This window comes from Desmodus rotundus, chromosome 2, assembly GCF_022682495.2.
Source record: "Desmodus rotundus isolate HL8 chromosome 2, HLdesRot8A.1, whole genome shotgun sequence".
In the NCBI taxonomy this organism is placed as follows: Eukaryota; Metazoa; Chordata; class Mammalia; order Chiroptera; family Phyllostomidae; genus Desmodus; species Desmodus rotundus.
The window spans coordinates 91,539,696-91,566,284 of record NC_071388.1 but is presented as its reverse complement, the minus strand read 5'-3'; the positions used below and the strand labels follow the sequence as shown (position 1 = coordinate 91,566,284).

General features: G+C 37.7%; 1 protein-coding gene across 5 annotated transcripts in view; it reads right to left on the bottom strand.

Annotated features, from left to right (window-relative positions):
• GRAMD1C (GRAM domain containing 1C) overlaps window positions 1-26,589 on the bottom strand; it is a 96,203-nt gene that overhangs the window by 20,032 nt on the left and 49,582 nt on the right. For 4 of the 5 annotated variants that reach the window (XM_024578040.3, XM_053918365.1, XM_053918366.1 and 1 more), the window contains 4 exons: window positions 15,714-15,832; window positions 10,738-10,870; window positions 7,586-7,748; window positions 2,815-2,952 (listed from right to left, as the gene is read on the bottom strand). In XM_024578040.3, the coding sequence (XP_024433808.2) occupies window positions 2,815-2,952; window positions 7,586-7,748; window positions 10,738-10,870; window positions 15,714-15,832 (553 nt within the window). Of the gene's footprint in view, window positions 1-2,814; window positions 2,953-7,585; window positions 7,749-10,737; window positions 10,871-15,713; window positions 15,833-20,968; window positions 21,327-26,589 lie in introns of those variants that run through there. The other variant, XM_053918367.2, reaches the window with a different exon arrangement.

The following is a 26,589-nucleotide window of genomic DNA, read 5'->3' as shown; positions in this document are numbered from 1 at the left end:
GTATGCCAGTCTGTTTCAGAAAAATTATACAAATAATCCATTGTGAGTCAGCAATAGAATTTAAAGATATTGTTGAACTCTGCTGTTAAAACTGCACACATTCAACAAAGCAACAATCAATAAGGATGAAAGAAAAATGTCTTCCACTTGTGTTTTCACCAATGTTACCAACAAGCCTACTAAATATCATGTGCCATGACACCATCTAATTAACAACATCCTGGAGTAGTCAAGCCTCCCAATACTTGAGTAAAGCTCATCACAGTATAAAAAATTGGAGACGAAATTCTAAGAAAAATGAGAATAACATACAAAACAGACATGAGACAGTTTGATATATTGAGTTGAGGTAATAAAAATCAGGAATTTCAGAACAACCACTTCAAGAATCCTTTGATGTAATAAAGTTTTAAAACTGGTGAGTTTCCATACCCATTAGGATGATGGGTATTTTTTTGTTATTACACAAGAAAATGAAAATAACAAGTTGGTGAGGATGTGGAGAAACTGGAACCACTTTATGTTGCTGGTGGAAATGTAAAATGATGTCGCCACTATGGAAAACAGTGTGGCCGTTGCTTGAAAAATTAAACATAGAATTCCCTTATAATTCAGCAATTCCACATCTGAGTATACACACAAAGGAACTGAAAACAGGGACTCAAACAGATATTTGTACATCAGTGTTCACAGCAGCATTATTAATGATAACCAAAAAGTGGAAACAACTCAAAACTCCATCAATATACGAATGGATAAACAAAATGTGGTATATACATACAATAGGATGTTGTTCAGCCTTATAAAGGAATGAAATTCTGACACATGCTAAAACATAGATACACGTTGAAGACATTATAGTAAGTGAAATGAGCCAGTCACAAAGGGTCAAATAAGTATGATTCCACTTCCAGAAGGTACCTAGAGTAGTCAAATTAAAAGAGAGAAAAAGTAGAATGCTGATCATCAGGTGTTGAGGAGGGGGAAATGGGTAGTTACTGTTGCACAGGCACAGTTTCAGTTTGGGAGGACGGGAGAGGTCCGGAGCTGGATGTGGTGATGACGGCTGCAAGGCGATGTGAACGTACTTAATACCACTGACTTGTGTACTTTAAAATGGTTAAAACGGGAAGTCTTATGTTATATATATTTTACCACAATAATGAAAATTGGTAAATTTAGGCGATGGGTATATGCATTTTATTATACTATTCATGCAACTTTTCTGAAGATTTACATTTTTTAAAAGTTAAAAAGTTGAATAAAAAAGACAAAAGCTTTTGAAGCTTTTGAGCTTTGAAATACAAAAAGTAGTCATACAAGTACAAAGATTTTAAAGAATACCTACTTAAAAGCGCCCTAATTAAAAAAAATTAAATCCAATCATAGGCATTTTAATGCTAAATTGTATTACAAATAATTGACTATGAAAATTTTTTCATTAAATTCATAATATTTTTTAAAAGAGCCTTTGAAACCCATTATCGAGAAATATAACTTTGCCCTGGCCACACAGCCCAGTTGGTTAGAGCGTCATCCCAGTATAGCCAGGTTCCATCCCCAGTCAGGGCACACTTGAGAATCAACCAATGAGTGCATAAATAAGTGGAACAACAAATCAGTGTTTCTCTCTCTCCCTTCCTCTCTAACAATCAATAAATTAAAAAAGAAATGTAACTTTGATTACCAGGTAACTAGTACAAAAGATAGCATAATCGTGTGCAATCATAAACTGATTATCTCTTTTAGAGAAAACCTGAGTGATTCTAGATCTAAATAGCAATATGCCTATAACTGTTTAGATTTAGAATTAGCCAGAAGCCTTTGGTTCCCAAAGCCACTTACAACATCAGATAGCACATATATTCATCCACACTAAAGCCAGATGTGAAATCAGACACTAAATGCAGTTGTGATTCAAAAAACATTTCATTTAGGGATAAATGTTAGTTCCTCATGGACCTTTTCAGCATAAAAATAGTAGTGCATCATCTTAGAAAATTAAGAGAAATGATGTTTCCAGCTCTTCTGAAATACCAAGTTCTCCAGGTAGACATGAATAGTAAGAAAACACAAAATAGGTTCAGAACAGATATAATATGCTAAGTGAAAAAGAAGACATATACCTCAGATATCCCACTTTTTTTAAACTGAAAAAACAGAAAAAAAATGATTTTTTTAAACTATGGAATTCTTAATATAATCACAAAGCTCAATTAATAGCTATCATTTAGACACTGTTACTCTACTATGAATAATAAACAATTTTTTTTGTACCTAGCACTGGTGGATATTTGGGCTTCTTTTTTTTTTTGAGTTTTGTGACATTGTAAATAATGCTGCTATGAATAATAGTACGTCACTCAGAGCACACACATACCCATTTCTGAAGGATACAGGCCTAATAGTAGAGTTGCTGGGTCAGAGAGAACACACATGATCTGCTTTAGTAGATTCTGCCAAGCCATGTTGCTGAGTGATTGTACCTATTTACACTCTACTAGCATCCAGCTGTTCCTCACTGCACCCTTTTAAAACTGGGTTCAACCCAACTGAACTGCTATGTTAATTAATAAATTGAATTTTAGTTCTCAAAGGGTCTTAATTGTAGGTAGAACCTGACTAACTGAATAACATTGTTTACATGTGAATTTAATCAAAACACTTAAATACTAGTTCATGTATCACCAAAATAAAATCAGAACTTGTCTCATTTTTCTCCCTGACAACATAAATACATTTATACAAGCTCAACCCTCTAAAGATAATAAAGTCCTCCCAAGTTTATCATTAGATAAGAACACAAGCACCAACCTATTATGTTTCTAGAATTGGTAAATCTCTGCATAAAGCGTGAACTGGTGAAGAGTAATTCAAACATTTTCTCGGCACTGATGTGAAAAACACGGTTGATATAAAGTCTTCCATGAAGATCTTTCTCAGAAATATTTTCTGGAGGAAAGAACAGAATCAAAGGGAAGAAACCAAAAAAAAGATAATTTCAAGGTTTTGTTTTGTTTGCTTGCTTTTGGTACAATACAAACTAGCGTTTAAATGTGATTATAGTGATCAGCACATTCAGGGCACCATTAAACCTCTAAACTGGTGTTACATACATACGTATGATGTGTAACTATACATAAGAGTGTATAGTTAATTAAACTATAATTATAAATATTTTCATTGATCATAATGAAATATAATGATCAATATTTCAGCTGTCAATACTCAAAAAATATTTGAGTGATATCAAATTTGCATAATATATTGATCAAAAGAATATTTCAAAGGTGACAAGGGCAAGACTGAGATGCAGGGTGGCATCTACCACAGCACATGGCAGGTCCTATTCCTGAGTGCCCATCCATCCAGTAAACGTGAAGTCACGAATGGCTCTAATATCTGCCACACTCACTAACTTGCTAGCCGCTGACTCCCCCGAGTCCAGTATCATTGTATTAATAACCATTTTTTAATACCATACATTAAAAGAAGAAAGCCTTCTGAAGAGTACGCTTCAAAGCTAAATAATGTCCAATAGAATATTATATTTTCTGGGAACCTGATAATGATAATGAGGTTGAAAACTACTGGCAGCAAAGAAAGAAGCAGCATCTGCTCACCTCTCCACATATTCCTAGGAAATATTATGTAAAATAGCCCATGTTTGTACGGTGCTTACTATGTATCATGCATTGTGCTAAGCACCGTATAAGTATACACTCTTCTTATCCTCACAGCAATCCTGTGAGACACGTGGTGTCGTCATCGTTTCCATCACGTGGACAAGCAAACTGAGGCACTGGGACTCGACAAAGCTCCACAGCTGATGAGTGATGAATTGGAATTTGAATTCATTCCAGCTCCAAAGCACACAAACTTAACCTCTATTTTACACTTCCAGGAGTTTAACTTAGAAGAATCGAAAAGAGAAGAGAGGGGGAGGGGGAGAGGGAGAGGGAGGGGGAGGGGGAGGGGGAGGGGAGAGAAAAGGCAGCTAGATATAGATAGGAGCCTGGTAAAGTATAGGAAATAGAGGAAAGCAATTCGAAATTTCAATGATTTCAGGACTGGGGTGATTTATTATTTCAAGGATTACACCCCATCAATACAGAATGGAAAAGTGTGACCAAAGCTCCCCATGTGTCAGAAATCAAGCTCTAAGAATTATCTGTTTAGAGCACCTGTCAATATTATACCACGGGAAGCAGTCTGGGAAGTAAGACAGGTCTAAGAATCAGAAAAACTCTTCCAGCTCTGCCTTCATTCCAACCATTGTTTTTTTCTCATTAACTGATTTGTGTCTCTCTTTGATACTTTGATATTAACAACTTTGATACAGGTACACAGAACTTAGAGATATTTAGTAAATATTGATTTACCTTCTTCCTGCTAGACGGTTCCACGGCCTTTTCTCTGTCTTGCCCCAGAGGTCTACTTGTCCTCACATTTATTAATTAATAAGCCTCAACTGATATTCTGATTCCTGTTTCTCTCTGCATGGCTTTGCCTCTAACTCATCCTGTTCTGCCAGCTGTAGATCATGGATTCCAATTTTGCTATTCTTTTGCACTCCTCCTCCCCCCACTTAATTTTCACCTAACTTAGCTTACATTCTCTGCAGAAGTCACTTAGGTTTGGAAACCCCATCACACCAGGTCCTTACCCCAGATATACAAAACTAAATTTAACTTTTATCATATGACACAGGCCAGGTGTCTCATGCCATGAGCTAGTTTGTCAGCTTCCACTCTTGGCTCTTACCTCCTGGGGCAGATGCTTCACACACTATCCATGGCATGGCAAAGCAGGGCGGGGGAAAGAAGGAAATCCTGATAACAACAGAAATATTTGATCCTTGAAAACACAACCACAATTTCCTTGTACTTGTGGATGTGAATACATTGTGTCAACTCATCTCCACTTGGGAGGAAATTCCCAGCATCTTCTCAGATGCTCTGAACTCCTCCCCAAAACTGGGCAAACAGTAAGCAGAGGAAGTCTATCGGCAACAACCCTCGAGAGCAGCAATCTTCAACTGTTTCCACTTAATGACACACACAAACTAATTACTCAAATTCTGCAGCACACCAAAAAATACATTTTTTCCTGATCTGACAAAAAATAGGAATAATTTTGATTCATTCACACTGGACAGCTATTGTGTTGGCTGTTGTCATTTTTAAAAAATTTCACAACTTAAGGGAAGAGAGGTCAGGTATTGCAAGTTTTAAAAATTCTCACAGCACACGGGTTAAAAATTGCTGCTCTGGAGAAACAAAGTTCTGTAGCTTTTTCTGTGAATTATTATATATCAAAGTTTTAAGTTAGTAATATGGTTTAACAGATTAAAACACAGTGCTTAGTTATTTTGTTCAGCAACTGGAAGCCCAGAACCCATTCCCAGAAGTACAGAAATGTCCCTAAAAAAGGCACCCATCACTCTTGATGGGTTCTAAACTACTTGGTGTGGATTAAGAGCATTAAAAAAGGAGCCAGTCAAAGCAGATTCTAGGCTTCCCATATCCGGGTTCCGGTTAAACTCCACATCAAAGGGACTGCGCTACAAGTTATTTCAGGGGTCCCTCCATGAGGTATTTCATGAGGCTCTCTCTGCTCTGTCGAGTCCTCTCAGGTTTGCATGGATTTAAAAGGAGTCTCTGTAACAACATAGTCCAGTGCCTCCCTCCCAAAGTTTATAGGCTACACCTGGTAGAAAAGAAATCCTCTCCTTTTCTAACTCAACCTGCTCACAACAGTACATCAAAATACTATTATTTTAAATAAAGCAAGGCTTGGTTTAAAGTAAACTTCCATCTACCTAGCGGCCTCTAAATCCCTACACACATTTCCAAATATCTTATGAAGGTTTACTCCTTTTGACCTCTCCCTCGTCTCCCCAGTTCATGGACTTAGGCATCTTCATCTCAGAAGTTTCTTAGAAACTTCAACTCAGAAGTTTCGAAAACAAAAAATAGGTTCATTATAAAACCCACTTAATACATTTTATAAGCCCGAGATTTTGTAACTTGCTTAGGGAAGGCAATAGGAGTACTTGGTTTGTTATTGAATAATAATCTAAGAAGAAAAAAAAAAGTCATCCCATCCACCTTAAAGAAAACCAGCACAAACAGAAGGCTGATGTCACATGGAAGATCCAAACGGGATCTTTATTAAAGGGGCGCCAGCAAGGAGCAAACTGTGATGAGGCTCACCTGCAGCACCGCATCTACACCACTGTGGTTCTCCCTTCACTTCTAGATAAGAACACAGCTTATATGAGTTTTAATGTTATCCCTTATGTAACTTATTGTTAATGTTAATTTTATAGGAATTCAATAAGGAAACTAAATACTTTTGAAGCACCACTCTTATAAAGAGCAGGTGAGTAAAAGAATCCTTGCTTGGCGTCACTTACTGATTTGGCCACTGGGTGCCAGAGTAGGTCTTCCTAAAGTCAGAGGTTCAGACAGGCAGGGATAACTCACTCATTCTCGCTGTCCACTAAAGCATGAATGGTAAGAACACTAGGGGTCTAGTCACTCACTGGACACAATCCATTTAAAAAACTTCCTCTTGACTAATTTTTCAAAAGAATCAACAACTGTCTTCTTAAAGCAGTCTGATTTCTAGGAAATAGTGGATCTTTATTTGTTTTTAAGGGCATGAATTTAGTTTTATTAAAGTTATTTCAGTGTTCCCAAACCAAGGTCTAACCTGATTTGGATTGGGTTTTCATGGATTTGGTCTTGGTTGATTAAATTTGAATTTGATTTTAGATTTGGACTTGATTTGAATTGGATTTAGATTTGACTGGGATTTAGTTTGAATTTTCATGGGTCTGGTTTTCATGCTAGTAAAGACTTCCGGGGTTCTCAAACCAGGTCTAACTGGAACAGCAACTAGGCTAGCACATACATCATGTTCTACAGATCCAACCCACTCTGATGTCCCCAGTACTATTCTGAGCACTGACGGTAGGAAAGCAGGTATGGAAAAAATCCAGACATTGTTCTAGTTCCTGAAACTTGAAAAGTAGTCACTACCTGGAATCTGTACTAATGTCTCCCTAATCCACTGGTTTACAGTTTCTTTTAAAAATTCCTTAAAATGCCAACTTAGTAAGTATGACAAACCCCAGGTTATTGGTACTACCTTAGAGAAAGTAGGGAGAACATGATTTACTATAGTTTGTTGAAACATTGCTTTTTATTTTTATTCTCTACTTTTGCATTTCTCTATTTCTCTTATTTCTGGTGGTTAAAATAAAGTATAATTATAATGTAACAAATTTTATTAAGATGTGCTTTTTCATTGCTGCTCCATCTCCACTGACTTAGGGTTTGGAATTTTAAAAGCTAAATGAGATGGAGATTTTCAAAGTCAAGGCTTCTGGAAAGTGGAGATGAGTTAGATTTAGCAGCTTCTTCCCCCTGTATTTTATTAACTTCCATCCTTTTTTGGTTCTTTATAGAGTAAGACTATATCTAAAGCTACTAAATTCCAATCTGCACACAACTAATACAAAGATTAACATTAAAAGACATAACTGAAATTTTATTAAAGTTTATAAGAAATTATTTACCTTCATCAACAGAATCTGAAGTGCTGCTTTTATCCAGAGAAAGATACTCATTTTTATTCAAGTCCAGTGATTTCGATGGCACTCTACTTAACCTCTTTTCTGAGGTTAGTAAAGGACTCTTTTTGATCTGTTTCTCACTTTGGGCTTCCTCTTTCCCTAACTCCTAAAAGGCAAACAATCCAGTTAACAAAGAAAAAGGCAAACAGATTCTAGGCTTAATTTTACAGTGAGATCTTTATAATAGAGACACCGAAATACTACTCTTTGAAAAATGTGTTTGTTACGTTTGCATCACATTTGCAATTCAGTCCATGAACAACTGGTAAACAATACTTATCACTCTGAAGCCATCTTCTTAAAATTAACAATTAACAATAAACTTATAAAGAACATCATATAAAAAGAACTCACAGAGAATTAACACCATGTGAATCATTTTAAGCAGAAGGGAAAGAAGGCAGAGGGCAAGATAATTCAGTTCTTTGGGGTCGAAAAGGAGAATAAAACACCCAGTTAGTTTCCCCAGACAATACCTGCCCCATCATCTGAAAGAAGAAAAGCCACCCATCTCTCAAGATTAGTAAGTAACTAACGGGGAAAGAGAAAGAAAACAGAGAGATAAAAGTCACATAAAAGTACAGTGGGGGACAGAGGATTAAAAGGGAAAATTAATTTCACTGCAAACTCACACCACAGTGGTCCTTGCTGTGAATGGACTAAGGGACTGGGCATTAAAATATATTCACTATATGAAGCTATCTACATTTTCTGAGAATGATTTAATAAAGATACGTATTTCTTATTAGCCATTAAAGTATGAACGCTGATGCTGTTAATATTCGAGGTGAATAGTACTATAATTAGGCTTACTAGAACAGTGTAAAAAATATAAACTATACAGCATAGTACTTTCTTGCATTGTCTGTGTGTAAGCAGAAGAAAGAGAGCAAAAAGCATAGATACCGTCCTTACACTTCTGCGCATGAGACCTGGGAGCACACTGCACAGCAGAAGCACTGGGGTGGGGACACAGGTTTCCACTGGGCACTCAGAAAGCAGAAGAACAACTGGGACTCAGGACACAATTTATTAAAGGAGTAGCCTATCCTGGAGAGAACATTGATTCTTCAAGCTTAGGTTACTGCTAAAATCAAGACTTGATTTATTTGGGAGTTCTACACTATAAGGCAACATGCTTATTTAGTTGACCCAGCTTGTCTTTACAGATGTTAAGTAGAGTAAGTTTCCATGCATATTTCTTCTGTTGTTCTAATTAAGATATGGTTCCTATTAGAAAGAATATAGATAGGTACTTATAGGAATAGTAACAGTCACTATCTTTAAGTGGTTAGCATCTGGACAATTTTTATTTGTATACTTTTCTATATTTTCTGAATTTTTACAGGATATTAATTTTATAACTTAAGAAAAATCTATTTTTGTCTTAGAAAAATGTTATTTCTGAAATCATGTTATTTCTAATTTTTTTGGAAGTAAAAATGACATAAAGTGACATGATATTTGTTGACATCTGAGAATCTCACCATACTGCTCTTAAATGCAAGAGGTAAAAAAGGACCAAACTCCTGTATTGTATTCCATAATCTGCAGACATCTATACTAAATATCATTGAATGTATAATCAATCTTAAAACATTAAACTATTCCTCTGCATTCCATTCCCTTTCCTTAGAGAAAAAAATGACTTCCTTTAGGGACAAAACTAGAAGTAAGAACCAATGAATTAACTATTCCAAGAGGAGGTACAGGAGACATTGTTAAGGAAGCTGTAGGAAAGACTCCAATTAAGCTCAGTAGTTCTGAGAACCCAGTTCTCAAAGTCAGACTTTTGTAAAAGGATGAGGAGACTGCAAGAGATTCCCGTCCTGTTACCTCCCCAAAATTGAGTAGTGTGGTTTTCTCAGTGAACACACACAAAGAAAACAGCATCTAGAATCACCTCCCTTGTACCAGCAGGAAGTTCCTCAGGGTCTCCAGATGGATCAGTTTTGCAAGAAACACACAACACAACAGCACACCAAGACTAGATGCATGAGATGCCTGAAATAGGTTGATAACTGGGTGGGCTTTCACATAAATACAGTCTGTTTCAATGTTTTCCAAATGTTTATTCATAGGAGATGCTGGGAGCTCCATGGGAGAAGGTAGAAAAGGTCCATTGCTGGCCACACACAGATTCACAGTCAATTATAACACCTTATGGTTTACTGAACACTTAATGTGTGTAAGGGACTGTTCAAAGTACTTTCACATATATTAATTCATGCAATCTTTATAAATACCCCTATGAGATATTATTGTCCTCATATTCTAGGAATTGAGAAAACAAAAGCACAGAAAAGTTAAATAATTAACTTAAAGACATATAGCAAATGGCAGAGGTAGGATTCATAGCTGATGGCTCTGCTCTAAACCAAGAATTCAGGTTTAGCCTCAACCTTGCATCCCCAGTGAGAACGGCAGCTCTACAGCAGATGCAACCTTAGTGCTCAGACGTGGTCTCTAAACACCATTCTTCACTAAGAGCTATGGCTCATTAGGGAGATGGCTGACACTAGACCTAGGACAGAAAGTACACAAAATGTGCCTGGGGCATGTTCTTGCACCAGAAAGAAAGGAAGCCATCAGAAATTATTGATCACTTCAAAAAGACAAGCCAATCTGAAAGGACTCAGAAAGGGCAATCTGAGTACTAAAAAAAGAAATGACTCCAAGTGATAGAAACTCACTGAAATTTTTCAAAACTCAGTGGGCTTCTAATGATACTTGAAAAAATAAAGGAAGGAACTAACCAACTATGAAACCCAGTAATTAACTGTGTGTGCCTGTTTCAGTAGTCAGCTTAAGAAGCACCTATTGGTACTCCAACATGCTGCACAGGGTTCTCATCTCCCCTTTCAAAACAGATTCCACCACACGCACTCCCTACTTAGTGAAAAACTTCTGCTAACTATGAATTTCTCCATCTTAACCTCTGCACTTAGAGACTTGAAACTCTTCTCCCAAAATAAAGGAGCAGCCTGACGTCTTAAGTTTTAAAAATTCTATATACTGTATTCTTATTTGATCTTGTGTTCTGATTAACACATGGCAGCATCAGTTATGTTTTAAAAGGGGTGTCACACACTAACCGCTTTTGGTAGATTTCCATCGATTGACTCTGTTTCTGAAACCCGTTTAACTGATTCACGGGTAAAACTGACAGACTTGGATAATTTTTCATCTCTCTCCCCACAGTCATCCAAGCTGCTTCTTTCTGGACTTCTGTAAGAAACACATCATGATGGAAACATAAACAAGGTCACACAAATAAGTGATTTAGTCTCTTCACTAAGGTCCTTTCTATTATAGAGCATTTTGACAACAAATGGTTTTTGTAATGTAACAAATAAGCCTCTAGTTATAATATACTATTTTCTAAATCATGTGCAAATTGGCTTTATTTCTGAAAGTAAGATAATGCTAATGTGCAATTTTATGAATTTCAGAAACCATTGTAAAATTAACCAAGTACAAGTGGCCATAACTAATAAAATGAACGTTGCTTGTTTAAATTTCAGTTATGGACATGACAATGCTTTGAAAGGTGCAGGGTGGATGTTTGAGTTGGGTGCCAGTCAGCACCAGAAGGTAGTTTAAGACCTCCTTCCCTCTGATTCAGTCCCAGCTGAGAGGGCGAGTCCTCCCCAGCATGACAGGCCCTGATGTCTGAGCACAGAGCCCATCAAGCAGTCCCTGCCCCGCTTCTTGCTCTCCTTATTTCTAAGAACAAGGTTTAAGGAACAGCTTTCAAATGGTCATCAGGACAAGACTACCACAAATGTCCTGGGGCCTGCTTTTTTTTTCCTCTCAGGGAGCGAAGAGAAAGGAAAATCTATTAAATATAAAAGGAGCACAACTGATCTAATTTCCAGTGCTTGGCCTTATTGAGAAATCATTATTCTGTGTAATCACTGCAACATATACACTTAAAGCTCTTCTAAAATAAGGTAGCAGCCTGACCTTTTAAGCCACATTATCCTGAGGAAGGAACAGAAATGCCAAAGGGCCTTTCAGCTCTGTTCTCCTCGATCCAAATAATACCTAGGTCTGCTACCAAGTCACTCTTGGCCAGGCGGGCAGGGCTCTCAGGGAACCAAAGGGGAAAAAATGGCTCCCTGTGACTAACCCACCAGCCATGTGTCTGAACTTGAGGATTTTAAGGATGGAGTTGGGTTGTGGAGAAATAAAGAAAAAAGGAGGAGGAAGAGTGAAGGAGAAATTGAAAATGAAGAGTAGGAAGATGGAAAAGCTGAGGAAATAAAGGTTTGAGACAGACATACTTCTTTCAGAGACTGGAAGAATGGGAAAAGGAGTAGAAAGTGGAATGAGGATCCCGCTACATCTTTTCTTAGAAAGCACTCAACCACCAAGGCAACAGCATCTTTTCTGGTGACCTCGAGCTGCTTCATATCTTAGAGTGTATAATGCAGCTGGTCAAAAATATTAATCTTTTTTTTCTTCAAAGACTAGAAACTTTTTGAGTTGGCAGGGGCCTTGGAGATCATCTAATTTAACTGCCTCATTTCACAGATGAGTAAATTGAGGATCAGAAAGTCTAAGGGATTTGCTTGAGGTTGCTCAGATACTTGGTGGCAGAGTCCAGACTAGAATCCAGATTTTCTCTACCACCATCCAAGCCTCTTTGCATTGTACCAGTTGCTTTTCTATCCAACTCTAGTACCTGAAAGAAGCTAATAAACTTGACAAGGAGAGCAGTACAACAGAAATTTTTAACTTTACAGAAAACTAATAAAATATGCATGTGTAATCATGTAAAAAAGGTTGTAAAATATTGATGCTTAACTGAAACACTATAAATAGGATCAGCATAACTAGAAGACTAGATAGTACAAAAATTCTGTAGATACATCAACACTTGTGAAATTTCAATTTTAAGATTTGCTACAGAATTTTTAACAAGGTTTATTAAGTTATAATTCACATACCGTAAAATTCACTCCATTTAAAGTATGTAATACAGTGGTTTACTGAGTTGTGCAACAATCACCACTATCTAAGTTTAGAACATTTCGCCACCCATAAAAGAAACCCTGTACCCATCAGCAGTCACTCTCATTCTCCCTTCCACCACGCTCCTGGCAACTACTAATCTACTTTCTGTCTCTGTGGATTTACTGGCTCTGGACTCCATTTTACATAAATAGAATCATACAATATGTGGTCATTTGTGACTGGCTTCTTTCACTTAGCATAATGTTCACTTTAGAATTTTTATAATCCTCACCTGTTTTTACTGCTATGCCCTCAATTATCATTACACAAAATGCACTTTTACTTGTACAGGTTAATAAAAATGTCCACTCTTCCAAATGAATTCCCATCAGTCAAGAACAGTATCTCTCCACTCTGAATTTTTTAAAAATATATTTTATTGATTATGATATTATACTTATCCCATTTTCCCCCTTCTCTCCCCTCTACCCTGCACACCCCTCCCGCCCACATTCCCCCCCTTTACTTCATGTCCATGGGTCATACATATAAGTTCTTTGGCTTCTACATTTCCTATTCTTACCTTCCCTCTGTCTATTTTCTACCTACCATTTATGCTACTTATTCTCTGTACCTTCCCCCCCCCCCACTCCTGTGTTGATAACCCTCCATGTGATCTCCATTTCTGTGATTCTGTTCCTGTTCTAGTTGTTTGCTTAGTCTGCTTTTGTTTTTTGTTTTAGATTTGGTTGTTAATAACTGTGAGTTTGCTGTCATTTTACTGTTCATATTTTTGATCTTCTTTTTCTTAGATAAATCCCTTCAACATTTCATATAATAAGGGCTTGGTGATGATGAACTCCTTGAATTTGACCTTATCTGAGAAGCATTTTATCTGCCCCTCCATTCTAAATGATACCTTTGCTGGATAGAACAATCTTGGATGTAGGCCCTTGCCTTTCATGACTTGGAATACTTCTTTCCAGCCCCTTCTTGCCTGTAAGGTCTCTTTGGAGAAATCAGCTGACAGTCTTATGGGCACTCCTTTGTAGGTAACTGTCTCCTTTTCTCTTGCTGCTTTTAAGTATCTCTCCTTCTCTTTCACCTTGGGTAATGTAATTATGATGTGTGTTGGTATGTGCTTCCTTGGGTCCAAATTCTTTGGGACTCTCTGAGCTTCCTGGACTTCCTGGAAGTCTATTTCCTTTGCCAGATTAGGGAAGTTCTCCTTCATTATTTGTTCAAATAAGTTTTCAATTTCTTGCTCTTCCTCTTCTCCTTCTGGCACCCCTATAATTTGGATGTTGGAACGTTTCAAGATGTCCTGGAGGTTCCTAAGCCTCTCCTCATTTTTCTGAATTCTTGTTGCTTCATTCTTTTCTGGCTGGATGTTTCTTTCTTCCTTCTGATCCATACCGTTGATAGGAGTCCCGGTTTCCTTCCCATCACTATTGGTTCCCTGTATATTTTCCTTTATTTCACTTAGCATAGCCTTCATTTTTTCATCTAATTTGCAACCAAATTCAACCAATTCTGTGAGCTCCCTGATTACCAGTATTTTGAACTGTGCATCTAATCGGTTGGCTATCTCTTGGTTGCTTGGTTGTATTTTTTGTGGAGCTTTGATCTGTTCTATCATTTGGGCCATATTTTTTTTTGTCTTGGAGGGCCTGTTATGTAAAGGGGCGGAGCCTTAGGTGTTCACCAGGGTTGGGCAACGCACGAAGCTGCGCTGTGATGCTGTTTGTGGGGAAGGGATTCCAGAGGGAACAGTGGCGCTTGCTCCACTCTCTGCCGGCTTTCAGTACTTCCCCCACTACCCACAAGCAAGGTGGGCCCTTCTGGTGCTGATATCTGTGTGGGTGGGTTTGTGTGCATTCTGGGACCCTGTGGGTCTCTCCAACAAACTCTCCTGTGAGGCTGGGAGCTTCTCCCGCTGTCGCCTCAACAACCACAGGTGTTTTCAGTCAGTGGTTTGAGGCTTTATTTCCCTGTGCTAGAGCCCTTGGGTTGCCAGGTCTGTCCCATTCCCCCACCATTCCTCCTGGTTTATCTGCGCAAGAATGTGGGACCGCAGGGTCTGCCCACCACCACCTTGCTGCGAGTCTTCTCCGCCCAGCTGCGCGTCTCAGCCCCTCCTACCGGTCTGGATGAATGTTTATTCTTTAACTCCTTGGTTGTCAGAATTCCATACAGTTCTATTTTCTGTCAGTTCTGGTTGATTTTTGTCTTTAAATTGTTGCTTCCCTTCTTTTGGTTGGGCCAAGAGGCACAGTGTGTCTACTTATGCCTCCATCTTAGCCAGAAGTCTCTGCTCTGAATTTCTCTATCACATTATCTATTGCTTCATTTGGCCCTTTTCATTTTCAAACTTGTATTATAATTATTTGTATTCCCTACAGTGCTACAAGCTCCTTTCATTAACACATTCAATACTTGTTGAGTGCCAACTACATCTCAAGCACTATGCTAGGATATCCTTGAAGAAAGGTTGCAGTATCTGTGTATCCCTCAAAACATCTATCTGCTGCCCTGGCTGGTGTGGTTCAGTGGACTGAGTGCTGACCTACAAACTGAAAGGTCACTGGTTCGATTTCTAGTCAGCATACATGTCTGGGTTGCAGGCCAGGTCCCCAGTTGGGGGTATGCGAGAGGCAACCAATGGATGTTTCTCTGGCACATTGATGTTTCTCTCCCTCTCTTCTCCAAATAAATAAATAAATAAATAAAATCTTTTTTAAATTTTTTAAATAAATTTTTTAAAAAATTAAAAAAATATCTACTAGCTAATTTACTTTATTGTTACCTATAAGCACAGAGATTTCACTACGTACTTCTCCAGATCCTTAATTTTAAAAGTTTATTAAAACCACACTTTAAGCAAATCCTACATGACACAGTTACAGAGAGATATTTCCTTATATGTCTTGTATTTGCTTACCAATTTAGTAAACTATTCACTGTCTTCACCTTTCACTCCATTCCATCAGGGAGAATGGAGGCAAATTTCACCCAAGAGTGAATTAATAGAAATTCTGAATTAGTAAACATTACAATAATTCTGCTTTGAATATAGATTAATAAACCTTGACATTTCAAAACATTGCTGTACCTTGGCTGCACATTTTCCTCAATCGACAGGGACAAGCTTTCCATCTCTTCAGCATTTAAGCCTAGTTCAGTGCCATAGTTCTGCTGGAGCAGCTGCCAGAATTCCTGTCTGGTCAAGCGCTAAAATGACACAAAAAAGTAAGACAGTATAATACCCTGATGCAAACATGCACTTTGAAGTATTGAATAAAAAGGACCTGTTGTGCAACTACTTGATGTATAACTTTGGTACTTATGTGACCTTAATAGACATCAGTTTTCCATAACTATAAAAATATGGGTTAACAAAACTTACCTGGCAGAGTTCATGCTGGGAATAAGTACATAATATATGATAACTACTGTAAATCAAAGGAAGGATGTTTAAAATTTTCTTTTTATAAAATGATGTATTCATGGTTTCCAGCAATTACTAATCTGCAATTTCAATTCTGCAATCCAACCAGTCTACTATGACCACCGAATCACCACTGAGTTCTAATCATCAAACAGAACCCATCCTCCAAATCCATAATATATCTGCATATTTTAACCACTTTAAAAACCTTACATAGCAGTAAACTTTAAATTATATTTTCCTAAAATATAAAATGCGAGGAGTTGGAATTCAGAATACATTTTATTTATTTTTTAGAGATTTTATTTATTTATTTTTAGAGACAGCAGAAGGGAGGGAGAAAGAGAGGGAGAGAAACATCAATCAGTTGCCTCGTTCAAGCCACCAACCACGGACCCACAACCCAGACATTTGCCCTGACAGGGAATAGAACTGATGATCTATTGGTTTGCAGAACAATGCCCAACTCATGGAACCACACCAGCCAAGGCCTGATTTATTTTTAATATAGCCCATCTCGTTCTTTCATTGTAGGTATATCAGTATTGAAATAATTTAATACAAAAACTCACATTACGTAGCAAAACAAAAACAAAAATAGTGTGATAACCAATAGTCTCATTTCTTGAAACTTTTCTAATGGCTAATCACATGATTAAGCGAGGAAGAGGGAGGCAACACTTGAAGCAACTGTTGGCAAGATTCTTGAACTCTCTTATTTATTCAATAGATATTTACTTATAACCTATCAAATGTAATTTACACCACTAGATGCTAAGGAGGATAAAATGCTCTCAAACAGCTTACAATATAGTTGAATAAACCCAGGAGACTTTTATGCCAATTAAATGTGACAAGCTATATTATTATGTACTTAAGTCCCAGTGGAATCAACACTGTAATACTACTGTGGGTTAGGGTGATCAGAGAAGGCTTCACACTGGAGAAAGGTCTTCAGTTGAGCTGAAAGAAGGACATGAATGGGGGAAATAGAGAAATGAGAAAATTTTGGTAAAGGAAAACCAACATAAAAATATGGAATAAATACATGAAGAACCTAAGTAAGACTAGTTTTAAAGTCAGTTCAGAGTTTATCAGCCTAATGGAGTAAAAAATTTAAGTTGGGAAATAATAGGAATAAATATACAGAGATTTAATGGAGCCAAAACATACAGATGCCTTGAATTCCTCCTCAGTATTACCTTTGGCAAATACCACTTCCTTTTTTTATAAAAATTATATTTTATTGATTATGCTATTACAGTTGTCCTGATTTTTCCTCTTTGAACCCCTCCACCCAGCACCCCTTACTCCCTCAGGCAATTCCCCCCACCATTGTTCATGCCTATGGGTCATGCCTATAAGTTCTTTGGCTTCTCCATTTCCTATTCTGTACTTCACATCCCCATGGCTATTCTGTAACTACCTATTTGTACTTAATTCCCTAATCTGTTCACCCACTCTCCACCTCCCACCTCCCATCTGGCAACCATCAAAATGCTCTCAGTATCCAGATTCTGTCTCTGTTCTTCTTGTTTGCTTAGATTCAATCATTGAAAGATATGTATTTTTTTGACATTTAATTGATCACAGTTTTGATCTTCTACTGTTCCTGAAATAAGTCCTTTTAACATTTCACATAATAATGGTTTCGTGATGTTGAACTCCTTTAGTTTTTCTTGTCTAGCAAGCTCTTTATCTGCCCCTCAATTCTAGATAATAGCTTTGTTGGCTGGAGCAGTTTTAGCTATAGGTCCCTGCTTTTCATGACTTTGAATATTTCTTGCCAATCCCTCCTAGCCTGCAAAGTTTCTTTTGAGAAATCAGCTGACGGTCTTATGATGTGCCCTGGGGTGGGCCTCTTTGCATCCATCTTTTTTGAGACTCTCTGTGCTTCTTAGGCTTGCATATGTATTTCCTTCACCAAATTAAGGAATTTTTCTTTCCTTATTTTTTCAGACAGATATTCAATTTCTTGCTCTTCCTCTTCTCCTTCTGGCACCCCTATGAGGTGAATGTTGGACTTCTTGAAGTTGTCCCAGAGGCTATTTAAACTATCCTCATGTTTTGGATTCTTTTTTCTTCTTTTGGTTCTGATTGATTGGTATTTTTGCTTCCTTATGTTCCAAATCCTTGATTTGGTTCTCAGCTGTTTCTACTGGTTCTTCGTTCTACTGTTGTTTCTCTGTAAATTGATCTTTATTTCAATTAGGGTACCTTTCATTTCTGACTGGACCTTTTTTATGCAGCTGAGGTCCTCTTCACTAAGTTCCTTGAGCAACCCTATAACCAGTGTTTTGAACTCTGCGTCTGATAGATTGCTTATCTCCATTTCTTTAGCTTTTTTTCTAAAGTCTTGTTCTGTTCTTTCATTTGGGCCATGTTTCTTTGTCTCCTCATTTTGGCAGCCTCCCTGTTTTTGTTTCTATGTATTAGGCAGAGCTGCTTTGACTCTGTGTCTTGGTAGTATGACCTAATGTAGTAGGTGTCCTGTAGGGTCCAGTGGCACAGCCTCCCCTATCACCCAAGTTGGGTACTGAAGGTGCGCCTTCCATGATGGCTGAGTACACCCTCTCTTGTAATTGAGCCTTGGCTGCTGTTGGCAGATCAATGAGAGGGATTTACCCAGGCCAGTCAGCTGAAAGGATTGGCTGTGACCACTGACCACCAACCTACACCCTCTGTGGAGGATCAGTTGTGCAGGGGCTCCAATGTGGTCTGTAGCTGTCCATTGGATGTGCTGGCCTTGGGGTTTCCTGGGTGGTGCAGGCCAAGGTCAGCCCCCACCTGTGTTTTGCCCAGGGCCACCGTGCCTGAGCTACAAAGCAATCTGAGATGGCTGATACTTGGGCTGGGCTTGGAGATTCCCAGGTAAAGCCAAGCTGCTGCTAGTGCCAGGCCTGGGCTCACTGAGGCCAGCTGTTGTTTGTGTGAGAGGATTTAGGAAATTGTGAAACATGAGCCAAGACCAGCTATTCATATGGAAAAGCAGCTTAGATGGGCCCACAAGTTGGGTGGGGCAGAGTCTCTGGGGATCTCCAAGGCAGGTCAAACAGTGTTAGCTTGGTTGATGGAGTCTCGGATATGGTACCAGCTTGGCAGCTATACTGGGGGGAGGGTTTAAAAAAGGGACAATGGCCTCTGCTCACCTTGATGCCAGGCACTTCAGTTCCTCCCTGTATGTCACTGGTGACTTTCAAGCCGCTACCCTGGTACTGGAGCTCAGAGGGAGTGAGTCTGAATAGGTGAGTCCATGTGTGGGTTCTTTAAGAGGAACTCCTTGGGGCTTCTACCATCTCAATCCCTGCTGGTTTTTGCAGCCCAAAGTTGTGGGGACTTAATCTTCCTGGCAGTGGAACCTTAGGTGGTGGGCCTGGGACTCCTTGCTTCTGAGATATCTCTCCCAAATTTTTACCCACTACACGTGGTTGAGAGACTAGCCCATTCCACATGTGCACCCCTCCTACCAGTCTTGATGAATGTAGTTTCTTTAATTCTGTAGTTGTCAGATTTCCATTCACCTTGATTTCTGATGATTCCGAGTGATCGTTGCTCTGTATTTTAGTTGTAATTTTGATGTGGTTATGCGAAGAAGCAAGCCATGTCTTCCCACACCACCGTCTTGACCAGAAGTCCTTCCACTTCCTTTTTTCTTTCTCCTTGTTTCTCTGTCTAGTAGCTATGGTATCTTTGATTGTTACATTACACTTGATGAACTTCATTATATTTCATGAAACCTCAAATAAATTAAGAACAAATTTTCTGCAATTTAGACTACTAGTTGCCAACTTGCCATGCCCAGAGTATTAATGAAATTAATACTGTAGAAATTAATACTAATACACAAGAGTAGTTGATGAAAATGCAGAAAACATTATCAGTATTTCAAAAGTCAAAAATATCCAAACAGTTACCTACAATAAAGTTATTCAAGCTAAGTAAAATGTCCAGCCTCTTTGTTTGGGGCTGCATTATATTAACCTAAAGTGGTTATGTCAGACTGATAATAAACTCTCATTGGAAATAACACACAAGTAATAAACAATATAATGTTCTAAAATTTTATTATTTAATATATACCACTTATTTGGTGGACAGAAAGCCTTTTGAAACATAGTGTCCATAGGAAAAAAAATCAAAAGGATTGCTCATGAGAAAGAAAGTTAAGGAACCACTGTCCACGATCCTAAAGGTATCCCCACACATTTCTTTTTGACTCCCACTCCAGAAGAGCTATTTGTGAACTTTTTTTCACAATAGCAGTTAGCTCATACTAGTAACTACCTCACTTTTCCAAAGACGGTATCTTTAAAATACTTTTAGTATCATAAGTGGATGGTTAACATTATAAATAGAAACCAGCAACATTTCAATATACTTCTGGAATATGAACCTCTTATAAAAACTATTCTGAAATAATAGATACTAAAATATACCAAAAGCAAGCTAAAGCAAGTATATGAACCAATGATAAATATTCAGGCAGCTTCCTAAGAGTGAAAGAAATGAAACATAAGTAAAAAATAAAATAAAAATTCCATTTTATTTGACTACCTAAATAAATGATTTAATTATAGTATCAAATACTATCAGGAAATTAATAGCAGGGTAATTTCAGGATTTTTTAATATGTTAGGTTTTTTTAATGTATATATAAAAGGTTAAAGGAAAATAAAATAGAACTCACAACTCACCACCGTACAGATTTGCTAATTTGTTAAAAAATGACACTTTTTTCAAAGTTGGCCAGAGGTCACATAAATATAGTTATTTACAGCCACGTTGAACGTTCAAACATTGAAACACATATCCATCCACACTGTTATTCATTATTCTTTCAATAATCGGCAGCTGAATCAGAGTCAAATAACCTTAAAAAAAACAACAACCTAAATTTTAAACAAAGACTGAACACCTACCTGCAAACAATGAAGAGTCTCCCCGGTTCAGCCTGCAAGAGTACTTTAACAAAATAAAGATGAACCAAGCAGTAATCAGATAAGGCTCAAAAGTCAGAAGATCAATTTCTGGCCCCGAAAGCTTTGTATTCTCAATGTGCTGCAAAGTCTTTATCCCACAGCAGAGTTCCAAATATTTAATGACAACTATGTAAAATCACTGTTTCAATCTTCTAGTTCTGTTTTAAGAAGCTTTTCCTTATTAAAAAAACAAGTTGTACCTAGTTTAAAGCACATTATTTCTCACTTCCTGGTTTATAGTATCAGCATTCTTTCCAAGGTGGCAGGTCAGAATGCAGAATTGGAAGTTATACCTCACTCTACAGGTTCCTAAGCCACGCCTACTAAAAGAGATAGGTAAACAAGGTTTCATTAAAGGGACAGTTCCCAATTTCTTCTGATTAGAAACGATCAGAAAATACAAATGAAATAATCTTACTTATGTTCAGTTATATAAAATGCTTCTTGCAATATTATTTTAATCTCACTCTAAAAATTAAATATATTAAGGGTTAAACTTTCTCCTCCATACTAATACTTTCTATTTAATTCTGGCAACGTCATTATTACTTCTTCAGTACTGAGGTAGTAGCCCCATCAGCCTTCTGTATTAACCTTTTACTATTAACAAAGATTGAATCTCTTCAGTATCATAAATGGAATGTCAGGAAATAGCAGGAAGAGTGAGCTAATCAAATGGAGCAATTCTAATAAGCTCATCTTACATCATTGAAAAGTTTACATCTTGATTACTCAATAATTCTGTCCTTTAACAATATTTTTACTTTATTCAGAATAATTTCCTGTCAGGGATCTGGACTATAATAAATATTATAGAGAGTCTTAAATAATAATTCCAATTTATTTCTCAGAACAAAAATTTTTGTCTAAATGAAAAATATCAATACTTGCCCTAATTTCTGCCTAGTTGCTCCATTTAATTTAGTAAGGTGTGTAGACATGATAAATGCTACTTGATGAACTGAAAAGATCAACATTTTAGGGGGGTTGCTAAAATCTAATCATTTTCTACAATAGCAGAATGAGGGACCAGAGAGACGGTAGAGAACAGCACTCACTCAAACTGAAGAAAGCACACTGTGGGAGGGGTCAAGGGGGATAGTTTCCACTATCTAAAAAAATCAGTGCTTTTGACGCATGATGTTAGTTCTCATTGACTGAAACTTTAGCTAGATATCCTTATTCCCTTATAGATGTACACTAAATACTGCAAATAATTTTATATACTTTTGCTAAATATAAAAATTCTTCTAGTAAACTATTGGTATATAGAACAGAGCTAAATATAAAGTAGGCTTAAGAGGAAAAATAGAATCTAAGACTGAGCCTTAAGAAAGCCCAGCATGTAAATGCTGAGTAGAAGAGGCGTAGCCAGCCAAAAAGAAGGAAGAAAATGCCAGAAAGGTAAAAGGAAATTCCAGAAGGAATGCCAGGGAAATCAAAGAAAGAAGGTGTTGCAAAAGAGAGGGAGTGTGCAATGGTGTGAAATGCTACTGAAAGATTAAGTAAGATAAGCACAAGTATGGCGAATGCAAGTGTGCAAGGGAGTGGAGCAGCCCGGCAAGTCAGGTCACCGTGACTAACACTAATGACAGGGAAAGGAGGGGAAGGGGGAAGCAGCCACATCATGAAGAGCCTCACATGCCATGCTAAAGAATATAGTAGGGTTTACAACGTCAAATATAAAAAGCCACCTACAAGTTTCATATAAAAAAGTAACAAGTTCAGATTGTGTCTTGAAAAGATATACTTTTTATGGATATTTATCCAAAGAATATAAAAACACTAATTCAAAAAGACATATGAATGCCTGTATTTATTGCAGCATTATTTACAATAACCAAGAGACAGAAGTAACCTATGTATCCATCAATAGATAAAGAGATAAAGATGTAGCATATATATAAACAATGGCATACTACTCAGCCATAAAAAGAATGAACTATATTTCAAAGTCAGGAAGTGTGACACTGCTTGCTGGCTTAGTTCTTTTTTTCTCAGGATTGTTTTGGCCACTCGGGTCTTTTGTGGTTCCATACAAGTCTGATGACTTTTTGTTCTATTTCTTTAAAAAATGCCCTTGCGATTTTGAAGGGGATTGTGTTAAATTTCTGTATTGCTTTGGGCAATATGGCCATTTTGACTATGTTGATTTTTCCAGCCCATGTACATGGAATATCTGTCCATTTCTTTGTGTCTTCTTCAATTTCTTTTAACAATGTTTGTAGTTCAGTGTATAGGTCTTTCACATCCTTTGTTAAGTTTATTCCTAGGTATTTTATTTTCTTTGATGCAATTGCAAATAGAATTCTTTTTCACTTCTTTTTCTGAAATTTCATTGTTAGTATATAGGAACACACTGGACTTTTATATATTAATTTTGTATCCTGCAACTTCACTGTATTTGTTTCTAATAGTTGTTTTGGTGGCATCTTTAGAGTTTTTTCTAAATCATTTGCAACTACATGGATGGATCTTGAGAGTATCATATGAAGTGAAATAGGTCAGATGGAAAAGGACAAAAACTACATGATTTCACTTGTATGTGAAAGGTAAAACAAACAAACAAAACAGAACAAACTCATAGATACAAACAACAGAATGGTGGTTACTAAAGGAAAAGAGGAATAGAAGAACAAAATGGGTAAATGGGGCCAAATATGAGATAGCAGAAGGAAACGACTTTTGGTGGTGAGCACACAATAGAGTATATAGATATAAAATTATAATGTTCTACATTACATAATGTTATTGACCAATGTCACCTCAATAATAAATAAAATTTTTTAAAAAATAAAATACTTTAAAAATACTCTACCTTGGTAATAACATAAAAGACAGATAAGAGTATTAAAAAGAAGTAGGGCCTTGGCAGGTGTGGCTCAGTGGGTTGGGCGTCTTCCCGCAAAGCAAAGGGTTTGATTCCTGGTCAGGGCATGTGCCTGGGTTGTGGGCCAGGTCCCCAGTTGGGGGCATGCGAGACGCAGCCCTGATAGATGTATCTCTCATACATCAGTGTTTCTTCTCCCTTTCTCCCTCCCATCCCCTCTCTCTAAAAATAAGTAAATAAAATCTTTTAAATAAATTAAAAGGTAGGGAACTATTGTAATGGTTCAAGCCAAAAATGATAAGAGCTTTAGGGACCAGTATGACATGGTTGGTGAAGAAGAGGTAGGAAACAAGGGTGCATCCAGGTTTTTGGCTTGGGACTCGGTAGGAAGCATACTTCACTGACAAAGGGAAAACAGGTGGAGTTCTGACAATGGCAAAGGTGAAAAAGAGGGAACAATACAACACAAATACTTCTACACTGCCAGGTTATTATACAGAAAATGCAACTAAAATAGCAATTTAACATTTATTTTTCCCAAGTAGGTCTGAATGTGTTGCACTTACTAGATTTATAGCACCACTGGAAAACTACTAGATTTCAAGTAACTCCTGAAGAAGTGATCATTGGAGAGGAACATAAGGAAGAGTAGGGGGATTTGATAAGGCTGCAGAGTCTGCAGGAGAAGGCTGGTGACACTCTTCCAAAAGGTCTCAGAGGGTGACGTTAACTTCATAAACTGACCACTGTTTGGAGGATGGCCCCAGCATTGTCAGTGTGCTAGAACTGCACTCAGAGCAGCTGACTTAAAATAAGCCTTACTCACAAACTGCATATACTTGCTTAGTGATAAATATACTAACATGGTAAAGGAACAGACATTTCTAGTCACAAAAACTCATTCCAAGTCATTCGTCCAGGGTGACGAGAACTTTGCATGATAAGCATGGAATCGGAGTAAAGGTAGACAGTTTTAAGGGACAATTACTTTGATAGTCCTGTTGGTGGGGCCCAAAGATTCATCTCTGTACATTTCTCCAGTGATCAGAGTCTGCCTCTATGACTCTACTTTTCTGTCCTAAATACTGAATTTTTGGCCTATATCTGGCCAAGCCCCTCAGACATATTCTTTCTTTAAATACACTAATAAAATCAAGCAACTGATTAATTCTTTTTTCTCCCAACACACCTGAGAAATGGGACACCCTTCTGTCACCCCTCTAGGCTTAGCAATTCCCAAAAATAGAAACTGGAGTGACAATCTGAAGAAGGTGAGTCTATCTAACATTGAAAAAGCTCCCCTCATCACCTCTTCCCTAATTCTGACACATGCCCCCTCCTTTTGCCTTTAGGGAGTGACTCTGAAAGCCCTTTCAGCCTTAGAATTAAAAATAAGCGCAGATTTCTGCTCTATTAGGCCCTAGATTTACATATGCACTCTCAAAATGTACTCTTAAATTTCCAGGAATAGCTTGCTTCCCAGTAGCCCCCATGTACTGGCAAGAGAGACCACTGTTACCTGAGGAAAAATAGTGCAAAAAGAACACTTTGAATCTGTACACTCTGGGAAAGTGGAAGCATCTAAGTAAGGAAGATCCTGTCCCTAGCTGCTGCCAGAAAGTTCTCAACCCAAACCATTCAACCCAAAGAGCACTGGCAGCCAAAACTGGTCCACTACAGTGAAGGGCTTAGCTGGGGGCGGGGGGGGGGGGGGGGGGGGGGGGAGGGGGGCAGGAGGGAAAGTTCAGGCCCATCCTGCTAAGCTCCTGCTGCGAAGGAGGAGCATATCCTATCAGCTGGAATTCTGTACTCTCCCCCCATGCCATTTTTTAAAATAACAGCTCTATTGAGCTATAATTCACATACCATAAAATTCACTATTTAAAGTGTACAATCCAGAAGTTTTTAGCATATCCGGAGTTACAGAGCTATCACCATTTATTTTAGAACATTTTCATCAACCCAAAAGATACCCAAATCCATTAGCAGTCACTCCTCATTCCTCCTTCCCCTGGCAACAAATGTTTTCTATTTCTATGAATTTGCCTATTCTGGTCATTTCATAGAAATAGAATCACACAATGTTTTCTTTGGGACTGGCTTTTTTTTCACATAGCATGTTTCAAGGTTCACCTCTGTTGTAACATGCAGCAGTACTTCACGCTGTTTTATAGCTGAATGGTATTTCATTGCATGAGTATAAATTTTGTTTATCCATTTATCAGCTGATGGACATTTCAGATGTTTCCACTTTTTGGCCATTAGGAATAATGCTATGAACGTTCCAGTGCAAGTTTCTGGTAAACATATGTGTTCAATTCTTTTGCACATAAACCCAGAAGTGTTACAGTGGAATCATACAGTACTTCTATGCTTAACATTTTGAGAAACTGCTGAACTGTTTTTCATAGATTTCAAAGTTTTATAATCCCACCAGCAATGTACGAGGGTTCCAGTTTCTCTACATCCTCAGCAACATTTCTTAATGTCTGACTTTTTATTTTAGCCATCCCAGTGAGTGTGAAATGGAATCTGATGTAGGTTTTGACCTGTTTCCCTAATGGCTAATAACACTGAGCATCTTTGCATGAGCTTATTGACCATTTCTTCTTTGGAGAAATAGTTGTTCAAATCCTTTGCTCATTTTTTAATGGGTTATTTGTCTTTTTCTTACTGAGTTGTAAGAATTCTTTACATATTCCAAATACAAATCTCTTATTAGATGCATAAC